Below are 18,236 nucleotides of genomic sequence, written 5' to 3'. Positions count from 1 at the left end.
CCTCTGCCCTACTGGCTCTCAGTGGTAAACGACTGAATGCATCAGCATTGGAAAGCTTCTCCGCTGGTCGATACTCAATTTCATAGTCATAAGCCGATAACATGAGGGTCCAACGCAGCATCCGTGGTGATAGCACCTGGGGAATGGGCTTGGCATGGTGCAACAGTCCTAAGAGAGGTTTGTGGTCTGTCACAATTTTGAAATGTCTCCCATATAGAAACTGATGATACTTCTTTATGCCAAAGCCGATGGCGAGCGCTTCTCGGTCTGTCTGGGCATAATTCCGTTCTGCCGCACTCATAGTTCTCGACGCATATGCAACCGGTCTCTCGCTGCCATCTTCGCACACATGACTCAACACAGCACCCAGTCCGTACGGGGATGCGTCACAGGCCAGCACTAGGGGTTTGTTGACATCATAGTGCACCAGAACATGTGATGACTGCAACAGATCTTTCGCCTGGCGAAATGCTTCCGCCTCAGCTTCCATCCAACGCCACTCGCGACCCTTGTCCAACAGCCGGTACAGTGGCTCCAAGGCATGAGCTGCTCCTTTAAGAAACTTGTTGTAAAAGTTCAGAGCTCCTAAAAAGGCTTGAAGTTCCTTTTTGCATGTCGGCTCTGGGGCCTTGTGAATAGCACGCACCTTGTCTTCTGTCGGCTGCACACCTGCAGAGTTCACACGGAATCCCAAGTAACACACTTCCTCAACACCAAATTGACATTTGTCAAACTTTAGTCGCAGACCGTCTTCATGAATTCTTTTGAGCACTTCTTGTAAACGAGCATTGTGCTGCACCTCATCCTTTCCACCGATCAAGATGTCATCCAAGAACACAAGAACACCATCAATTCCATGCAACAGTTCTTCCATGTACCTCTGAAAGATAGCCACTGCCACTGCCACGCCAAATTGAAGACGGGTTACGCGGAACAGTCCCCGATGTGTTGTAACCGTCAACAAGTCAGCTGTTTCTTCATCAACAGTCTTCTGTTGATACGCCTGTCCGAGGTCTAGCCTTGAAAACTTCGAGCAACCTGCCAGCCTGGCAAACAGCTGCTCCGGTGTCGGCAGGGGATACGTTTCCCACTGCACTACACGATTGACTGTGCTCTTGTAGTCCCCACAGATCCTTATCGATCCATCTTTTTTGACAACTGGAACGACAGGTGTTGCCCACTTCGAGTGCCGCACAGGCTGGAAAATGCCTTGGCTCACCAACTTGTCCAGTGCTTCGTCCACCTTCGGTCTCAATGCAAACGGTACTTGTCGTGGCTTCAGAAATCGCGGCGGAGCTGCCGGGTTCACCTCTATGCGTACAGGAGGCCCTTTACTTGTCCCAAGTCCAGGCTCAAAGACTGAAGAATACTTCTTGAGCAAGGCTGTTGTTCCCCTACTGCCAGTTCGACTCGGCTCGTACACACTGTGAACACCACTCAGACTTATTCCCAAAGACTTGAACCAGTCCCGACCGAGAAGTCCGATACTAGCACCCTTAACCACCACCAATCGCAGGCGATGTTCCTGCCCCTTGAATTCCACCTTCACGGTCAGTTCACCCAACACTCGTAGTTCCTTGTTATTGTAAGCTCGGAGATGAAGATTACTTGGGCGCAACGCCCTTTTCGATATTCGCAGCTTCTGCATAGTCCGGTCGTTGATGACTGAACACACTGCACCAGAGTCCACCTCCATCTCTAGGGGACTTCCGTTGACGCGCACTTCCACTCTCACGGCTGGCTCTTCACCAGACAGCACGAACACGTCGTAAACGTCCGACGCAGCATTCTTGTGACGGCCTCCACTGGCCCGTTTTTTGTTCTGAGAGTTGGGTTCAGCCGAAGCGCGAGCTGCCGCCTTCCTCCTGCATGCTCTCACTATGTGCCCTCGTTGCTTGCAGAAGTGGCACTGCATATTCATGAATGGGCAACTGCTTGGCGAATGCGCACCCTTGCAGCGGAAACATACGCTTGTGCTCCCAGGCGAACCAGCCTGCTTATGGGTACCCTCCTTGGCTGTCACTGGCGCAGAGACCTTCGCAACACACGGGTCGAAACGCTGCCCGCTCACGCTGCCAACTTCACACGATGCGGCACTGCCGCGAATTTGCTCGGTCTGTCGCTGCGCAGATTCCATTGCAATGGCTTTCTCCCGAGCTGTAGCAAACGTAAGCTCCGGCTCCGCCAGCAACCGACGCTGAAGGGTCTCGCTTCGCACCCCGCACACTAGCCGGTCGCGCAACATGTCATCGAGCGACGCACCGAAATCGCAGTGTTCCGAGAGACGTCGCAATTCTGCGATGTAGTCGGCAATTGACTCACCGGGCTGCTGTTGACGTGTGCCAAACTTGAAACGCTGTACTGTCACCGACGGTCGCGGCGAGAAGTGGTTTGAGAGACGCCTGACGATCTCATCGTAGGCCACGGCCGACGGCGCATCCGGAGAACAAAGGGAGCGAACGATGGCATACGTTGCTGGGCCGCAAACGCTGCAGAGCGTTGCTCGCTTCTTCTCGTTACCGTCGATGTCGTTTGCTTGAAAGAAAAATTCGAGGCGCTCCAAATACAAGGGCCAAGACGTCGCCTCTGTTGGAACGAATTCCCCAATCGTGCCCAGCGCAGTTGCCATTTTTACCTCGTCGCCAATTATATGTTACGTCCTTTATTGCTGGTGGCAGGGTACAGACTGGCGGGAAAGCCGCCAACACGTGACACATGGTAGCTCAGGGTTGCTTGGCCCTAAAGATTGTCCCGCTATAACACTGACCATGGAGATTTTCCTTCCTCCAAGATTCTGACATAAACCAAGGCAGGTTGTCCGCGGCGGTCCGCAGGCCCGCAGGTTCGATGTACTTTCACATGGAGAAAAGAAGGACGCTGTTGCCATAGTTACTCCACACGACACTCCGCGTACTCCGCGTGCAGTCATAAATAATAAACACATAACATACCAGTATTAAAGGCAAACTTATTTTAGTCTAATATTGTTCTGTCATCCTCAAACTGAAAGTAAATATAGTTTTCAGTGTTTACAGTACACTTTAGCAAAATATAATTTATTTAACGACCAATGGCGAAACACGAAACCACCGAGTTGAAATGGGCAAAATTGATAGCTAGAGTGGCTAAAGCGCATTTGGTTTTTAAAATATTCTTGGCACTGGTGCTAAGGTGCTAGCTAATAATACTGCTAACACCCTGTAGTACACTGTAGCTACTGTAGCCGCTGTAGCGGTTTTTGCCGCCCGTGGGCAACACAGTGCAGCGCGCCGCGGTGTTTCCTGTTTCATGCGCGCCGGTCTTGGTTTCGCGTCACAGATCAGGCGACTGCTACTCGAGTCGCGCTTGTGCTGCTCGGAGCCGTGTCATTTGCTTCCAGCGATAGTGTTTCTATGGTTCCCTGAGAAGCCGGAGGTCGTTTCGTTGAAACAAAAGTCAAAAGAAGTGACTTACGAGCCATGGCTTCTCTCTTCAAGAACAAGAGAACCACACTTGAGAGGGTGGAGAAATTCGTCAGTCCTTTGTATTTCACCGATGTTAACCTCTACGGGAAAATCTACCCAGAATCGAAAGATTTAACCAGCCTGGTCGTGTGGTCGACACCTGATCGCGTGTCGTTCGATGAAGCATCCAAGCAGTCTGAATATGTCAAGACGTCCGTTGGTGCTCAGTTCGGACCTACGTGGACGACTTGTTGGTTTAAGGTAATCTTGTGTTGCAGCTACTCGTTAAAAACAATTCATGCTGCAGCGTTTTCTTACTGACGGCGTGTTAGTTGTTTTAAGCTATCAGTTATCAAATTCCAATTATGACATGAACAGAGTACGCGACTGTAAAAAAGAAACCTTCCCTCACTCTCTCTCTCTTGTTCCCCCTCCGTTTTTTTTTTCGCCTTCCCTTCACAGGTCGTGATTGACATCCCAAACAAGTGGTGTGGCAGGGAAGTCCACCTGCGATGGGACTGTGAAAGTGAAGCACTTATTTTCACGACAGATGGAAAGCCTTTGCAGGGGTTGTCAGGTAGTGTTCATGTTATATTACTCAGAAAGTAATATATCACGTGACTGGGTTATGAATGTATGCTACAGTACATGCATGAACATCACATATACTGTCACACCGTCACAGCCAAACAGACTCCGTTTTGTGTGTGCCGAGGTAGTTTAAGTGTCCAGCAGTTTTTCATTGTTCATCGACCACTTCCATCCATGTTGTCACTGCAAGAGTAAGTGTCATTGTAAGTGGAGTTTTCTGGCATTTGTCTGACAGCAATGAATGTATTTATGCACCCCCTTAGAAAAAATATTTATTTGGGTATTCTTATCGGGAGTTTACGTAGAAAAACTCAAGATTGGGAGGGTAGTTCCAACCAGCAGAAACGATAACCGTAATGACATTGAAATTTCCAGCCCAAGTACTCTACTAAGTTGCATACCAGAGTGGCATGGTTTCCACAGTGGTCATTCTACTGGCACTGTAGTCCATTCAGTAACAGAAATAGTTAATTGTGACTCTGTTAACCTCAACATTTGTTACAGAGACTTGAGAATTGCAAGGACCAGCTCGCAAAGTTTATTCGTAGTTGTTATGCAGTTTGTGCCAATCTCCGACAAACGATGTTCAGTGGGTGAAGTAAAGATGAGTGTTCTGCAAGGGTCAGTACTAGGCCCCCTACCTTCTTCCTTATTTATTGACAGGTTTCCCAGTAACCTTAACACAGAAAAGTAGTCGTGTATGCAGACGACACGGCTCTACTAATATTGCACTAGTTTACTGAAGAGACCGAAGAACTTGCAAATAAAAGCCTTCGTAGAGTGGTGACGTGGTTTGATACTAACAAACTAGCACTGAATGTGAAAAAAAACAAGGTTTATAATTTTTTCCTCTCGTCGAATAACAACGCCTGTAACATGCTACCTGCATCTCGGTGAAAACTCATTGAAAGGATAGAAAGCTACAAATACTTGGGAATAACATTTTATGAAACAGTTCACTGGGTACCTCACATAGATGATATACTCGTATGTAAGAAGTTGACCTCTGGCTTCTGTGCACTAATTAAAGTGTGGAAACATTTCAACAAGCACACGTTCCACATGATATACTTCAGTGTTATCCATAATCATTTTATAAATTGCATTGAACTTGGGAGTTTCACCTTCACATCATACCTGAAAAAAGTTAGCATGCCACAGAAAAAGGCAATCATAATAATGTCATGTGTGCTCACAGCAACACTACTTTATCTAAACCACTCTTCAACGAATTGAACATAATGCCTTTCAACATTGTCCGTGACTACAAAACTGCCATTTGAGTCCACCAAATGATTGCTGTGGACGCTATGTACTGCTTATCTATATTCATCCATATTCGCAACAAAATAATCTTAACTTACCTTAGCTTATAACATGCGTGTGCGGCACTTATTGTCATTTATCAGGGCGAAAATATGGAGCAACATGTTGTGTAACCCAAAACACCTATTGAACTTTGTGTTCTCATTGAAACGTTATTATTTAAGCAACGAATGTAACACAGAAGACTAAATACTGTTGTTCGCAGCATTGCTTGTGGAAAGGATTGTTCTATAACCTGATAATGCATGCAATATATCCATTACTAGACGTATCGGCTTAGGATCCAGATGATTATTCAGCACCTTCAGTATTATTTTCTGTGAAATAAACGTCCTATTTCTGAAATTTATTGCTAAAAAAATTGGATTTAGAGATTTCCCCGTCTCTTAATTCAAACTCATGATGTCAGGACTGGAAAGCACACGATGATCACTGTTTGTCATTGTCATCTTTGACGTAGCAAAAATTTGTACTTTCACACTGATTCAATTGCAGTAAACATTCTCGGAAATTTTTTGCCTTTCTTATCTTATAAATGCTCACTTTTCGCTAAGTGGAATCTTTGTGATTAGAATGCAATAATCAATGCAGGCCAACTTCAGTTTTTCATTAGCATTCATTTAAACATAGGAAGTAAATGGCCTAGAGGTGAGGAAATACTGAAGTGGACTACAGAGAGCCCGGGGTCTTGGAAAGCTATACCCTGCCTAGGCTGCATACTTGCCTCACTGAGAGATACGAGAAGGACTCATGTTGGAACTTTGTCGACTTTTCAGGTGGAGTGAGTCACCAGGAACGGCTTTCCTTCACAATCACGCCATCAGCCAGCGTTTCCTGCCTTCACCACGAGTTTTTCATTGAGATGGCATGCAACCACCTTTTTGGTGCTGGAAGTCCCACCATGATTAGTCCGCCTGACCCCAAAAAAATGTTCACTCTGAAGAAAGCCGACATTGCTGTTTACGACAGAGAGGTAAGCAATGATTTATGTGGGCCTAGCTACCATCCCAGTCAGAGCAGACCAGCTGGATTCTGATTGGTTCCAGTTGGTTTGTATTTAGTTCAGATTGTGTTTTGTCCAGTTGTAAATGGCCTTTTTCTTTACTGGGATGCATTATGCAGGGCATTTGTAGCTCCTGAAGTCGAGGCCGATGTGTTGACATTGTTACTGTATAGCGGTAAGCTGAAGAACGAAATGTGATGACTGGTGGCGGTGATATAGTTTTTTGACCGCAAGCCTATCATGAGCGCTCTGCCTATGTCTCTGCCTGCTTCTTCGTCTTCAGAATTTGTGTCTTCTTATCGGAAGTACATTTGCCTTGTTGTTTGGAACTACTGCTTGGGCAGTCACAGCAGCAGGCTCGTATGAAAAAAGCATCATGAATTAGTCATCTCAGACCATTTGTCAGTAGTCTGTAGAGAACTTGCGATTACTGTTTTGTGCTTTAGATGACGCTTTGCAGTAGCTGAGTTTGCTATACTGGTTCGTAAGTTGTGTCTGTGGTCAAACATTGTTTTCTTAGCAGCACATAGCACACAGCTAACGACATCTCTTGCTTGTGGTGTTTTGTGTAGGTCGATGGCTTGGTCACTGACCTGCAGCTTTTGACAGAGATGGCAAGAGAGTTGCCCAAAGACAGCATCCGTTCATACGAAGCCATGTACACTGCCAACGAAATGGTCAACTGCATTGACGTCAATGACAGGTTGGTCAGCTCACGAAGCATAATCTGATGGAGACTGAGATCGGCAGGGGCTGAATCTGTGTGAGTTGCAGCATGCAGTTCTGTCAAGGGACACCTTAGTTTAGGTAAATATGGGTACTCTCAAGAAACCATTCCCCTCAATTTTGAGAGATAGGGGAATTGTTGCAAGGTCTAAATGACAGTAGGTTTGATGAAGACCATTTAGTCTTTTTTTTATTTCAGTGCTTTTGTAAAGCTTTGTGCACTGATGGTTCTAGTGGCTGAAGCAGTTCTTTCGTGGTATTGAAAATTACCTCTACTCCAAAATGCATGTCTGCTTTTCGCACTTGATCTGGCAAGGTTAGAGCTTACTTGTGCATTTAGGCTATAGAAGCTCCGTCCTGAAGATGTAGGCCGTATACTTCTGTACTATGCTTCTGTGATGCAGTGTTTGAATGTTTACAACGAAGGCTATTTTGGATTAATTGAATGCATCATAGTTTGCTTTTTTATATTGTCACCTAGTAATGATTGCAGTCATGAAGTGAGGTAGCATTCAAAATGCTTCTAAAAGAAACATTCTATTGGGCTCACTTGTGCCCGCAAACAGGTGAATAAATCGATAGCAGTGGTAGCAATGAGCCTGCTCAGCGGTCATCAAGGGACAGAATCATCCCCACTCTTGCCCTGCACTCAATTTAAAGCTGACAAAGAACTCAAGCTGACTCAAGAACTCAAGCAACCACTACGATCATAAACAACACAGAATCAATGGTGCATAGCAGCAATCATTTGATCTTGTCGCACCTTGTGTCACAAACAAAGTAAAAAAGCTGCATGCTGGTGGCTTTGAACATCAACAAACAAACCTTACAAACACTTGTGACAGTATCAATCTTTCTCTATACAACAGCTGCATCTTACCGGTACTCACCTATGGGGCAGAAACGTGGTGGCTAACAAAGAGAGTTCAGCTTAAGTCAAGGACTACGCAGCGAGCTATGGAAAGAAAAATGATAGGTGTAACGTTAAGAGATCGGTAGAGGGCGGAGTGGGTGAGGGAACAAACGTGGGTTAACTTAATGACATCCTAGTTGAAATCAAGAGGAAGAAATGGGCTAGGGCAGGGCATGTAATGTGAAGGCAACATAACCACTGGTCCTTAAGGGTAACGGAGTGGATTCCAAGAGAAGGCAAGCATAGCAGTGGGCGGCAGAAAGTTAGGTGTGTAGATGAGATTAAGAAATTTGTGGGAATACGGTGGCTGCAACTGGCGAAGGACAGGGTTAATTGGAGAGGCATGGGAGAGGTCTTTGCCCTGCAGTGGGCGTAGTCAGGCTGACGATGATGATGATGATGATTATGTTGTGTCTTATTTCGTTCATTTCCGAGCCCTCTGTTTGCCTGCTTCCTGGCTCCTCCCAGGGGCTCCCTGAAGGCAGCCAAGGAGATGGCCGACCGCTTCTTTGGGCAGCGCAATGCGGAAGGCCAGCACACTGTGGCGGCCATTGGGAACTGCCACATTGACACAGCCTGGCTGTGGCCCTACGCGGAGACCAGGCGGAAGTGTGCGCGGAGCTTTGCCTCCGCGCTGCTGCTGATGGAGAAGTTCCCGGAGTACAACTTCGCTTGCTCACAGGCCGGTGCTCTTTTGGCGGCTTGCTTTTCTCGAGCCTTTGCATATGCTCTGAATACCGTCGCAGTAATTCAGTCACAGCAATGCAAAAAGAGTGTCAGTTAGAATCACTAGAAATAAGAAGAACAAAGCAGAAATTGAAACTTCTTTTTCTGATAATGAATGATAAAGTAAACAACATGTTACACCTCCCCTGAAGCGTTGCCCACAGAAAAATCACAGTAAGGTATTACAACCTATTATTACACGTACTGATGTCTATCGCTACTCCTTTTTTCCCGATGCTGTAGAAATTTGGAATCAACTACCAAGCGAAGTTGTGGACCAAACAGATGTAGACAAATTTGAGATAGGTGTGAACACATTCCTGGAAGACTGCTGTGCAAATCTGTAACTCTGTGTATTTGAGTGTTTTTTAGCGAAGAGAATTGCACTTGTGTCTGTATATGTTTCCCTCCCTGTAATGACCCTCATGCAGAGGGTTAGCAGTATGAATAAATAAATAAAAATAAAATAAAATAGTGCAAGGTTTGGCGAAACAGTCTGCAGTAGTATGTATAGCTTATGTGATATAGCAGCCAGTGCTGTGATGTTGAAATTAAAATTGAAAGTTTATTCCTCAACACACATTACAATGGAAAAAGGGGACACTGGGCAATAAGCTGCGTAATGCAGCTTGAAGTAGTAGCACTTAGCGCCCCATGAATACAACTACAGCAGTGTGTTTCGCGAACATCAGGCTTATGGTAAGCTTAATATCCCCATCAAAACAAAAAAAAAGAAAAATGACAACAACAGTGTAACCCCAATCGCGTTCACAACAAAAGAGATGCACATAAACAATAGGAACAATATACAATACAATGCACCTAACCTATTTACAATGATGCCACTATAAACTCGAAAATGCACATGACAGATAATAACTGATTCTTTGAGATGTCTTGTATACATACATTATTTGCTGCCACTATGTTAGGGTAATTCCCTAGTTTATAGGATAAGCACGGCTTACGATAGCAAGTATGGCAAAAGGGCAGAAGCCAGGCTAAAAGACATCGGCTATTGTACACTGGTTTGTATTCATGTACATTAAGGGGGGAAGAGGGTCTCAGAAAGGAATTTTTATTGATGAAGTCACAACTATGAAATCTTCTGAGAACATGCATTTTTGCATGCTGAGTCCAAATATGTCATTTAATTTTATGTACAACAAGTCCTTGTGCACGTATGCAATATGTTAGGTAACTTTTGCCTAGAGTTTGAAAGAAATTCTACAGCAGGGAACTTGTTAGACTGCATGCCATTGGTTTCTCTTGACATCAAACTATACAATAAGGGTGAAATTATCATCCTGCCTGTTATAGAAGGTGAGTTATCGAACTTTGAAATCATCAGTTTCTTCCTGTTTGTGAAGTGCAAATTTAAAACCCTGTAACTCAACTTCTATGATAGGTAGGATAATCATTTTGCCCTTATTGCATAGTTTGATGTCAAGAGAGGCCAATGGCATACGTCCTAGCAAGTTTCCTGCAGTAAAATTTATTGAAAGCTCTCGGGAAAAAGTTACATAACATATTATATAAGTGCACAAGGACTTGTTTTACGTAAAATTAAATTACTTATTTGGAATCAGCTTGCAAACATAGATGTTTCCTGAAGATTCCATTATTGTGACTTCATTAACAAAAATTTTTTCTAAGACCAGCTTCCCCCCTTAAAGGCTGCAAGGAACAGTTGATTATTTGTTTTAACAGCATTTTTGTATGCACATAATAATATGTGCAAACTGACAAACCAACTCCTCGCACAGCTGACGAATGCATTAATAATGGTAATGAGGGAAAGAAAGGGGCAGTACTTTGCTCACTGGGGGTGGACACTGAAGCCACGCTGTGAGGGAATGAAAGGAGGGAAAGGGAAAGAGTCACTGTTGGGGAGTGGTTCGGATTAATTTCATCCACCCGGGGTCCTTTTGTTGTACAGCTGGCTAACCACTTAACTGTCTCATGCGTGTGCCGATTTTTCTGTGCTTCTGCACCTCGTGACAGAGCAAGCTTGCAAAAAACTAGATTAAAGCAAGATTAAGATTAAGATCAAGGTCTCATGAGATAGCTAAGGGTTTGGCAGCTGTATATTGCACAGCCCACTGGTGTCTATTGCATCAATTTCGCATCTTTTGATATCTCGGCAACTGGTGCCAGGATTTGACCCCACAACCTCGTGCTTATGCTTAACAGCCAAAGGCCAGGTAGCTTGTTCTTCTCTTCTATATTTTGGTGAATTAGCATCATTTTTATGAGTGAAAGGCCGTCAACGAAAATCAGCCACTTTAAGGTAGATTTCAATACGGCCATAAATTCCCTAGCCTCATGGCTTAAATGTAAAACTCTGTTGGCTAAAATTGTATGGTGGAGTAGGGTCAATTGGTTTAACATTATTCTTGTCTTTTTGTCGGTTGGTGTGCTATTATATTTTAGTATTGGAGAAGCTGCAATATTTGTCTTGTCGACTATTATTAGCAGGTGTTACTGTATCCTCCTGTTTTGTGTTCCCATTATGCATATTTTATGTATATATTACATGACAGCAAATATACAGCTCATTCGATCCAAGAGCCATCAGAGTAGTAGTAGTTGGCACCGTGTGTCAGAAATAATCGTGGTAATTTTTGCTTTTGATGATTTATTGGTGTGTGATAGGCGATGGCAAGTTAATGTAATCATTGTAATTAATTGATTAATGAATAAATGAAAAAATTGGAAAAAAGAGGGGTTCAAACGTGTGAAAATTCTCAGAATGAAAAAGGCTGTGCTTGATGATGGTAATTATGAAAATGTAGTGTGTGTAATTGGTCAATTAATTAATTGAAACAACTGAAAAAAGTGAAAAATGCATTCAAAGGTGTTTTCAACGGGCAAGGCGTTGCGCCGAACAGGCAAAAGCATTCCGTGGACTCCCTGGCAGCGCTGCAATACGCTTTCACATTCCACTCTTAAAGGCGAAGCTTAACTCTTTCGCTACTGCGCCATAGGCGATCGTTCGCATAGGATCGATTCAAATCGCCCGCCAAAAAAACGCTGATTTCGGAGCGTTGCGGACATGCGGCGCCATCTAGTGTGGTCTTCAACGACTACTCTTCTGATTTCAGTGGTTGTTTGGGTGTTTCGACATGAGGGGGCGCCGTGAAAAATGAAACTTTGAACGGGGTGAGCAGCGTCGGAACGCGAAAATGGCGTCCGCTTCATCGCGCGCTCCTCGAACACGAAAACCCATACCAAGCACTTCGGCCGCTTCTGATGCCGTTTTTTGCGACGAAAGCAGTGGTGAGGAGTCAGACAACGATGTGCAAACGTCGGATTTCAGTTCCGACAGCGAGACTTCGCTGCAGAGGCCTGGAACATCAGCGCATACTCGCACGTAAGTTTTGTTTTCGTTCACTCTTTGTTTTCTGCGGTGCATGGGGTTTGTAATTGATGACAGTGGTTTATTTTTGTGCTTCAGGGTCTTCACAACATATGGCCAAGACAGTTTGCCGAATGCGCAAAGTCGAGTCGCGTTTCAACCAAGGCGACAACCAGGAGTCCATATCGGCGCATCGCTGCGGAGTGGCGCTCGGCGCTTCGCTCGACCTCTAGACTTCTTCTTGATGTTTTTCACGGCGGAGGTGATGAAGACCCTCTGTGAAAGCACTAACAAGTACGCATGGATGAAGATTTTGGACAAGCCAACATACTCTCGGCGTCACGGCTCATGGGAAGAGGTGACTCCACTGGAGATGCTGAAGTTTATTGGAATCATCATATACATGGGAATTGTTGACGTGCCGCGACTACATCTCTATTGGAATACAGGAGCGATCTATTCTGGCCGTCTTCCATCAAAAATAATGTCCCGAAATCGGTTTTTCGCTTTGCTTGCTTTGTTTCATGTAGCGGACCCGGAGGATTCAGGAGCAGCTGCATCTTTTGGCAAGACATGGAAAGTATCCTGGCTTTTGAAGCACATCAATGAAACGTCAGTAAATGTTTTTCAACCAAAACGTGACCTCTCCGTTGATGAACGAATGGTCAAATCTAAAGGAAGATCCGGAATTCGACAGTATATGAGAGATAAAGTGACGAAGTGGGGTTATAAATTGTGGGTATTGGCTGACTCCGAAACAGGGTACACCCTACAGTTTTCTGTCTACACTGGCAAACGTGAGGTAGCAGGACCGCATGGTCTAGCTTTTGATGTAGTCAGCAAACTATGCGCGGAGTACCTTGACCAGGGCTATCGGGTTTACATGGACAATTTCTACACGTCAACCAAACTCTTCGAACACCTTCTTGAGCGGAAAACTCTTGCATGTGGCACAACCAGAAAAGACCGCCGCTGCTTCCCATCCGAGTTGAAGGACATCACATGGGAGAGGCGAGCCCAGCGAGGAGACGTCCGGTGACTTCGGGATGGCAACATTCTGTACATGCAATGGAAGGACCGGCGTGCTGTGAACCTTATGAGCACCATACGCACAGCTAACCAGCATGTTCCCGCTAAACGAAGGCAGAAACAAGGAGACACGTGGACCGTGACAATCATCAAGATGCCTCTCCTGATCCATGAATATAATGCCGGAATGTTGGGCGTTGACAAATCTGATCAGATAATTGGCACATACAACGTCTTGAGAAAATGCGTGCGCTGGTGGAAAACTCTATTTTTCCACTGTGTTGACATCGCTTGCGTGAACAGTTTTATTCTGTACCAAGCACACCGAAGAGATCATCCGGATGTTCCAGAGCTCGCCCAACACGCCAAATTTGATCAGCTGGCTTTCAAAGAGCAGCTCATGCAACAAATCTTCGAGTATGATGAAGTAAAAGAAGGCCACGCCCCCTATTCTCCCATACAATCAATCCGTCACCAACCGGAAAAAACGAAAAAACGAAGGAACTGCAAGGTCTGCTATCAGAGCAGAAAACGTGAACAAAAAACGAACGTTGTGTGCAGTACCTGTAAAGTAAACCTCTGCTTTACGTCATCACGTGATTGCTTCGCACAGTGGCACCGCAGTCATGACCCCTAACTTGACCGGCCGTAGAAAAAGCAAAAAATTTTTCTCAGAACTGAAACTCGGAGGAATGAAAGATACAGACATGCGAAACAATTTGTATATTTCAGTTTTCCTGTAATCAAGTTCCGGCCAAGTGCAGCCGGTATTTTGTGTTTTCTGTATATACTTTTTTCGTGTTTTTGCCGTATTTGACTAATAAATACTCAAGTACCTTTGCACATATGACTTTTCTGTTTATTTCATTCAGAAGTGCAACTAATAAGCTACATTTTCATGTATTGCAATGCGCGCTAGGTTTGTTATTTCTTGTAAAAAAAAAAATTTTGTCAGTGCACTCCAAATCGGCCATTTTTCCGCGGTAGCGAAAGAGTTAACATCCTCCAATTTTTTTATACACAATGTGTCCCCATCAGTTATTGGACTACATTAGTTTGCAACTGCTGTTACTGCTGTTGTTATCCCCGCCTGTGTTGGGACCTCAGACAAACTTTCTGTGGCATAGTTGCCACATTAAGGATTGCTTCTACCACACATAAATTAGAAAGCTGTGTCACTCATGGAGACTTAAGTTTTCTGTGCTGCATAGTTTTGTCATGTTGAAAGCAGCTTGCTTGGACAGTTGCACTTCTTGCTCTGCTGCCATTGTAATTAAAAAATTTGCAAGCCTCTTTCACGCAGTAACTTGCACACATATTAGTTGTGGTGGAAATCACTACATGTGCATCTTTTGCTTTGCTCTTTTGTACGAACATATCTCTTTGTGATGTAGGCCACAGAAACGTGTTATAAAAACGGCTTTCATTCAGGCTGAGTCAGGCCTCATGGCCCTTCAATTTATTGACTTTGAAGCAGCGGTTTCAGCTTGGATATTGCGGGCAAGTGGAGAAAGACACGGTGCTACATCAGCATTTTATCGGGTAGGGGAGTGTTGTTCTGACCTCTCAAAACAAGGAAAAAAGGACTGGACAGGCAGCTGGTTTTAAGGGGAAAGCCTTTAATGCCTCATGCTGTTGTTAGCAATCTGTGTGGGCAGCCAGCTGTGTCCTGTTTTGAGGGGTTGGTTCGTTGGTTTGGTTGGTTTATGGGGTTTAACGTCCCAAAGCGACCCAGGCTATGAGGGACGCCGTAGTGGAGGGCTCCGGAAATTTCGACCACCTGGGGTTCTTTAGCGTGCACTGACATCGCACAGCACACGGGCCTCTAGAATTTCTCCTCCAAAGAAATTCAACCGCCGCGGCCGGGATCGAATCCGCGTCTTCCGGGCCAGTAGCCGAGCACCATAGCCACTGAGCCACCACGGAGGCATGTCCACCAAGATATGTGAGACAGTTACTGGGTAATTTCCTTTCCTCAAATACAATTTTCAGTTTCTTCATTATGGCCACTTCCTCCCTTCCTGTGCACTTCCTTTCTTCCTGCACTGTGTGGTTAAGGTGTCCACCGAGATGACAGAGAATTACTGCGCCATTTCCTTTCCTCAAAAAGCGTTGTGTTCAAAGGGCAAGGCATTGCGCTGAACTGATGGTAGTGTTCCCTGGACTTCCTGGCAGGCTACAACACGCCGTCACACGTTCCACTCCTAAAGACGAAGCTTAAGCGACAATAATTAGCACTCAATTAGTGCTGAGTGATTAATCAGTAATTAGTCATTAATTAGTAATTTGTCATTACTTCGTCATCAATTATGTGTGACATCATCCAGTGGTGATGTCACCAGTGTCACATAGGCAAAGTGGTGTGGAAAACGCTTTCGCCTCTACGCACTTTAGACAGTCAAAGTGCCCCCTGAATTTTTTATTCACTTCACACAACCTTGTTTAGCATTACTTTGAGAGCCCGAGAAAGAGGCAGACTTTTGATTTCTGCGGTGAACATTACTTTGGTTGCAACGAATTCTCTCCTGGAAACCAGTAGAATGCTGTCTCTCAATTTTTTTTTTTTTCGACAAAGCTGCCTTCAGAATTAGTGGTGCCTAACAGCTGCTATAGACCTTTTCAGAAAGAGGTCCATGGGCGCCGCCATATTGTGCGCTGGGCTGTGCTCGTAGTACAGGAAAGAGTTAGGCACAAAGCTCCCCCACGTTCTCCGCACAGCCCAGAAAACCGGTTTTGCCGGGGGTCTTGAAAAGGTCTATACTGCGTATCAGAAAGGAGCTGTGACAAAGTGCCATTTCAAGGCTACTTTTGCACAGTGCCTTGCTGGCATGGTTGTAGTGACATCTTATCGCAAGTGTGGTGTTTGTGGCTGATGCCTTCGGTGGATAATTTCTGTTGTGAAAGCTGCTGAATTATTGACCTTATATCCAGGAGGAATGCACAGATGTTGGGCCATGCACTATAGCAGAGTACTTTTGTTGTGTTTCTATTGCTGCTTACTTTCACAGCTTTGTGTGGCACAATTTGCTTTGCCGATATTCTTAGTGGAGAGCCTTTTAGAGGTCTTGTTGCATTTCGCACATCATTCTAGAGAGTTTCACCAATTGAGCGTCATTTTACATTGCAGGCTCAGCAGCTTTCCTGGGTCAAAGAAGACTACCCTTCACTGTTTGAGAGGATTCAGCACTACGCAAAGAAAGGGCAGTTCATTCCGGTCGGTGGGACCTGGGTTGAAATGGACGGAAACCTGCCCAGGTAGGCAAGTTACTGGATCTTGGCCTTTGTTTTCTTAAAGCTGTCTTTCTAGTAATGTACAGCTTGGATGGAGGATTGAAAAAAATTTCTATTTGCAAACTGCAGGTCGATTTCCACCAAACTACAGTGCACTCTCATTAAGACGAACTAAATTGAGGCACACTCTTAGGTAAGATGAGCAATGTGAGACCGTTTCATTGCTTTCCCATACGACTCAATGCAAAAAAGTCCGCTTAAGACAAACTGTGCAGGGAAAAAAAAATGCCCGCCACCATCTGGAAGACGTTGAAGCAACGAGCGTTAGCTTGTTTGATTTACTAGAATTGATATGAATGAGATTAAAGCACGCGGCAGGTGGTTGTTTCTACAGTCCTTTTGTAGATGGTGCTACAAGTTTCAATGCGAGATGTGCTGTTGTCTAGTTGCTGCCACAGATGGCGCTGGGATCTCGGGGTGGTAGCAGACCCCACGAAATCTTCAAACGTGATGAGTAAGAGCTAACACCCTTAAAACTCTGGGGCCGTATTTTGGGATAACACTTGTTATCACAGCACGAGGCTGGCCCGATATTGATCCCATGTGCATTGCCTGTGGCATACGGAAAGGTGCAAGGTCTGCCTGCTCATGGAGTTGGTAACAGCTATGCATCAGAAGGTGCGAGATAAGAGAGAGATGCACTGCTGCACGTCCGAAGCTCTCACTCTGAGCAAGATGGGAAGCAGAAATGAAGAAAAACACATACACACTCAGATAGCAGCTGCTGTAAGACACAGTGAGTAAAAAATACGTCGTGAAAAAAAAAAACAAAAAAACTGGACCATTGTTATTTGAAGCAGGAAGACGCGAGCTTGTTTCGTACTCTGTCTTCAGCTCACTATGCATAATGCAATAAATGCTCTGTTTGTAATTGCACTCTCTCTGAAAGGTTATTTTATTCATTGTTTTCATCTAAGAAATATATGGATGCACCTAGCACGCTCACATTTCTTTTGTAGGGGCACTTCTGTTAAGACGAAGTTCTTATAAGATTAACTTAATAAATTTTTTGGTCCCTTCAAGTTTGTCTTAAGAGAGTCTACTGACTACGCAAGATGTAGCATACTGTAGTCTATTTGTGTTGAGAAGCACTTCAGTGTTTACGATTGTTTGGATTGTTCGGAATCGTTGAGAAATCGCTGCCAACTGCGACTGCCGTTTGTACAAAATCAAGCCGAACTGTGAATTTGACAGGTGGCATCACCTGATGATGTCAACCACACATCTTGCCCTTACAACAAGTGGAGAGCTGTTTGTGTGCCAGTTGCTGCTTTGCCTGGCTGTCGGCGCCACCAGTCAGATTCACCAATGGCTTGCTTTTGCACAAGCAGGAGCTGCAGTCAATAGCAGTTTCTAGACGGTTCCAGACAGTCTAGGCCACGATCAATGTCGAGTTGCTTCTCAAGCCAAACAGACCTTAATATACTATTTCATGCACATTATATGTGTGTAAATGGGCCAGTAGTTCGCATGCAGTATTTTTAATCCTCCAGCTAAAGATGAATAGCACTGTACTATGTTGTCTTAGGTGGCTGCCATGTTTTGTTTTAAAGTTATCACACTGGCATAATCTGCTCAGTGTCACTCTGTTGTCATCACCACGATAAGCTGCCGGTTGCTCTGTAGTTGCTTGTAGAATTTAAACATTCACTTTTCCCAAAACGGACTGTCCTTGTTCTGCACGTACCTTGTGGGAGACTTGCCATCATGAATAGTTTGTTTAGTCTTAATATGCTTCAGCCTTGGTTTGCCTCTAATTTATGAATACCTGATGCGTAGTAAGAAAACACTGATTCACTGGAACAGTTGTAATGGTATGTGGGCCGAAAC

General features: G+C 44.8%; 1 protein-coding gene across 1 annotated transcript in view; it reads left to right on the top strand.

Annotated features, from left to right (window-relative positions):
* The first annotated feature begins 3,413 nt into the window (after positions 1-3,413).
* The window catches only part of LOC149338480 (alpha-mannosidase 2C1-like), a 53,393-nt gene continuing 38,570 nt past the window's right edge, over positions 3,414-18,236 (top strand). Inside the window, exons 1-6 of the mRNA XM_089547710.1 lie at positions 3,414-3,704; positions 3,906-4,020; positions 6,137-6,333; positions 6,936-7,066; positions 8,471-8,684; positions 16,243-16,370. Of these exons, the coding sequence (XP_089403836.1) occupies positions 3,459-3,704; positions 3,906-4,020; positions 6,137-6,333; positions 6,936-7,066; positions 8,471-8,684; positions 16,243-16,370 (1,031 nt within the window). The 5' untranslated portion in view covers positions 3,414-3,458. The remainder of the gene's footprint in view (positions 3,705-3,905; positions 4,021-6,136; positions 6,334-6,935; positions 7,067-8,470; positions 8,685-16,242; positions 16,371-18,236) is intronic.

This window comes from Amblyomma mixtum, chromosome 6, assembly GCF_055824585.1.
Source record: "Amblyomma mixtum isolate Tamu chromosome 6, ASM5582458v1, whole genome shotgun sequence".
In the NCBI taxonomy this organism is placed as follows: Eukaryota; Metazoa; Arthropoda; class Arachnida; order Ixodida; family Ixodidae; genus Amblyomma; species Amblyomma mixtum.
The sequence above is the reverse complement of the archived record's forward strand: the minus strand, read 5'-3'. Positions and strand labels throughout refer to the sequence as shown.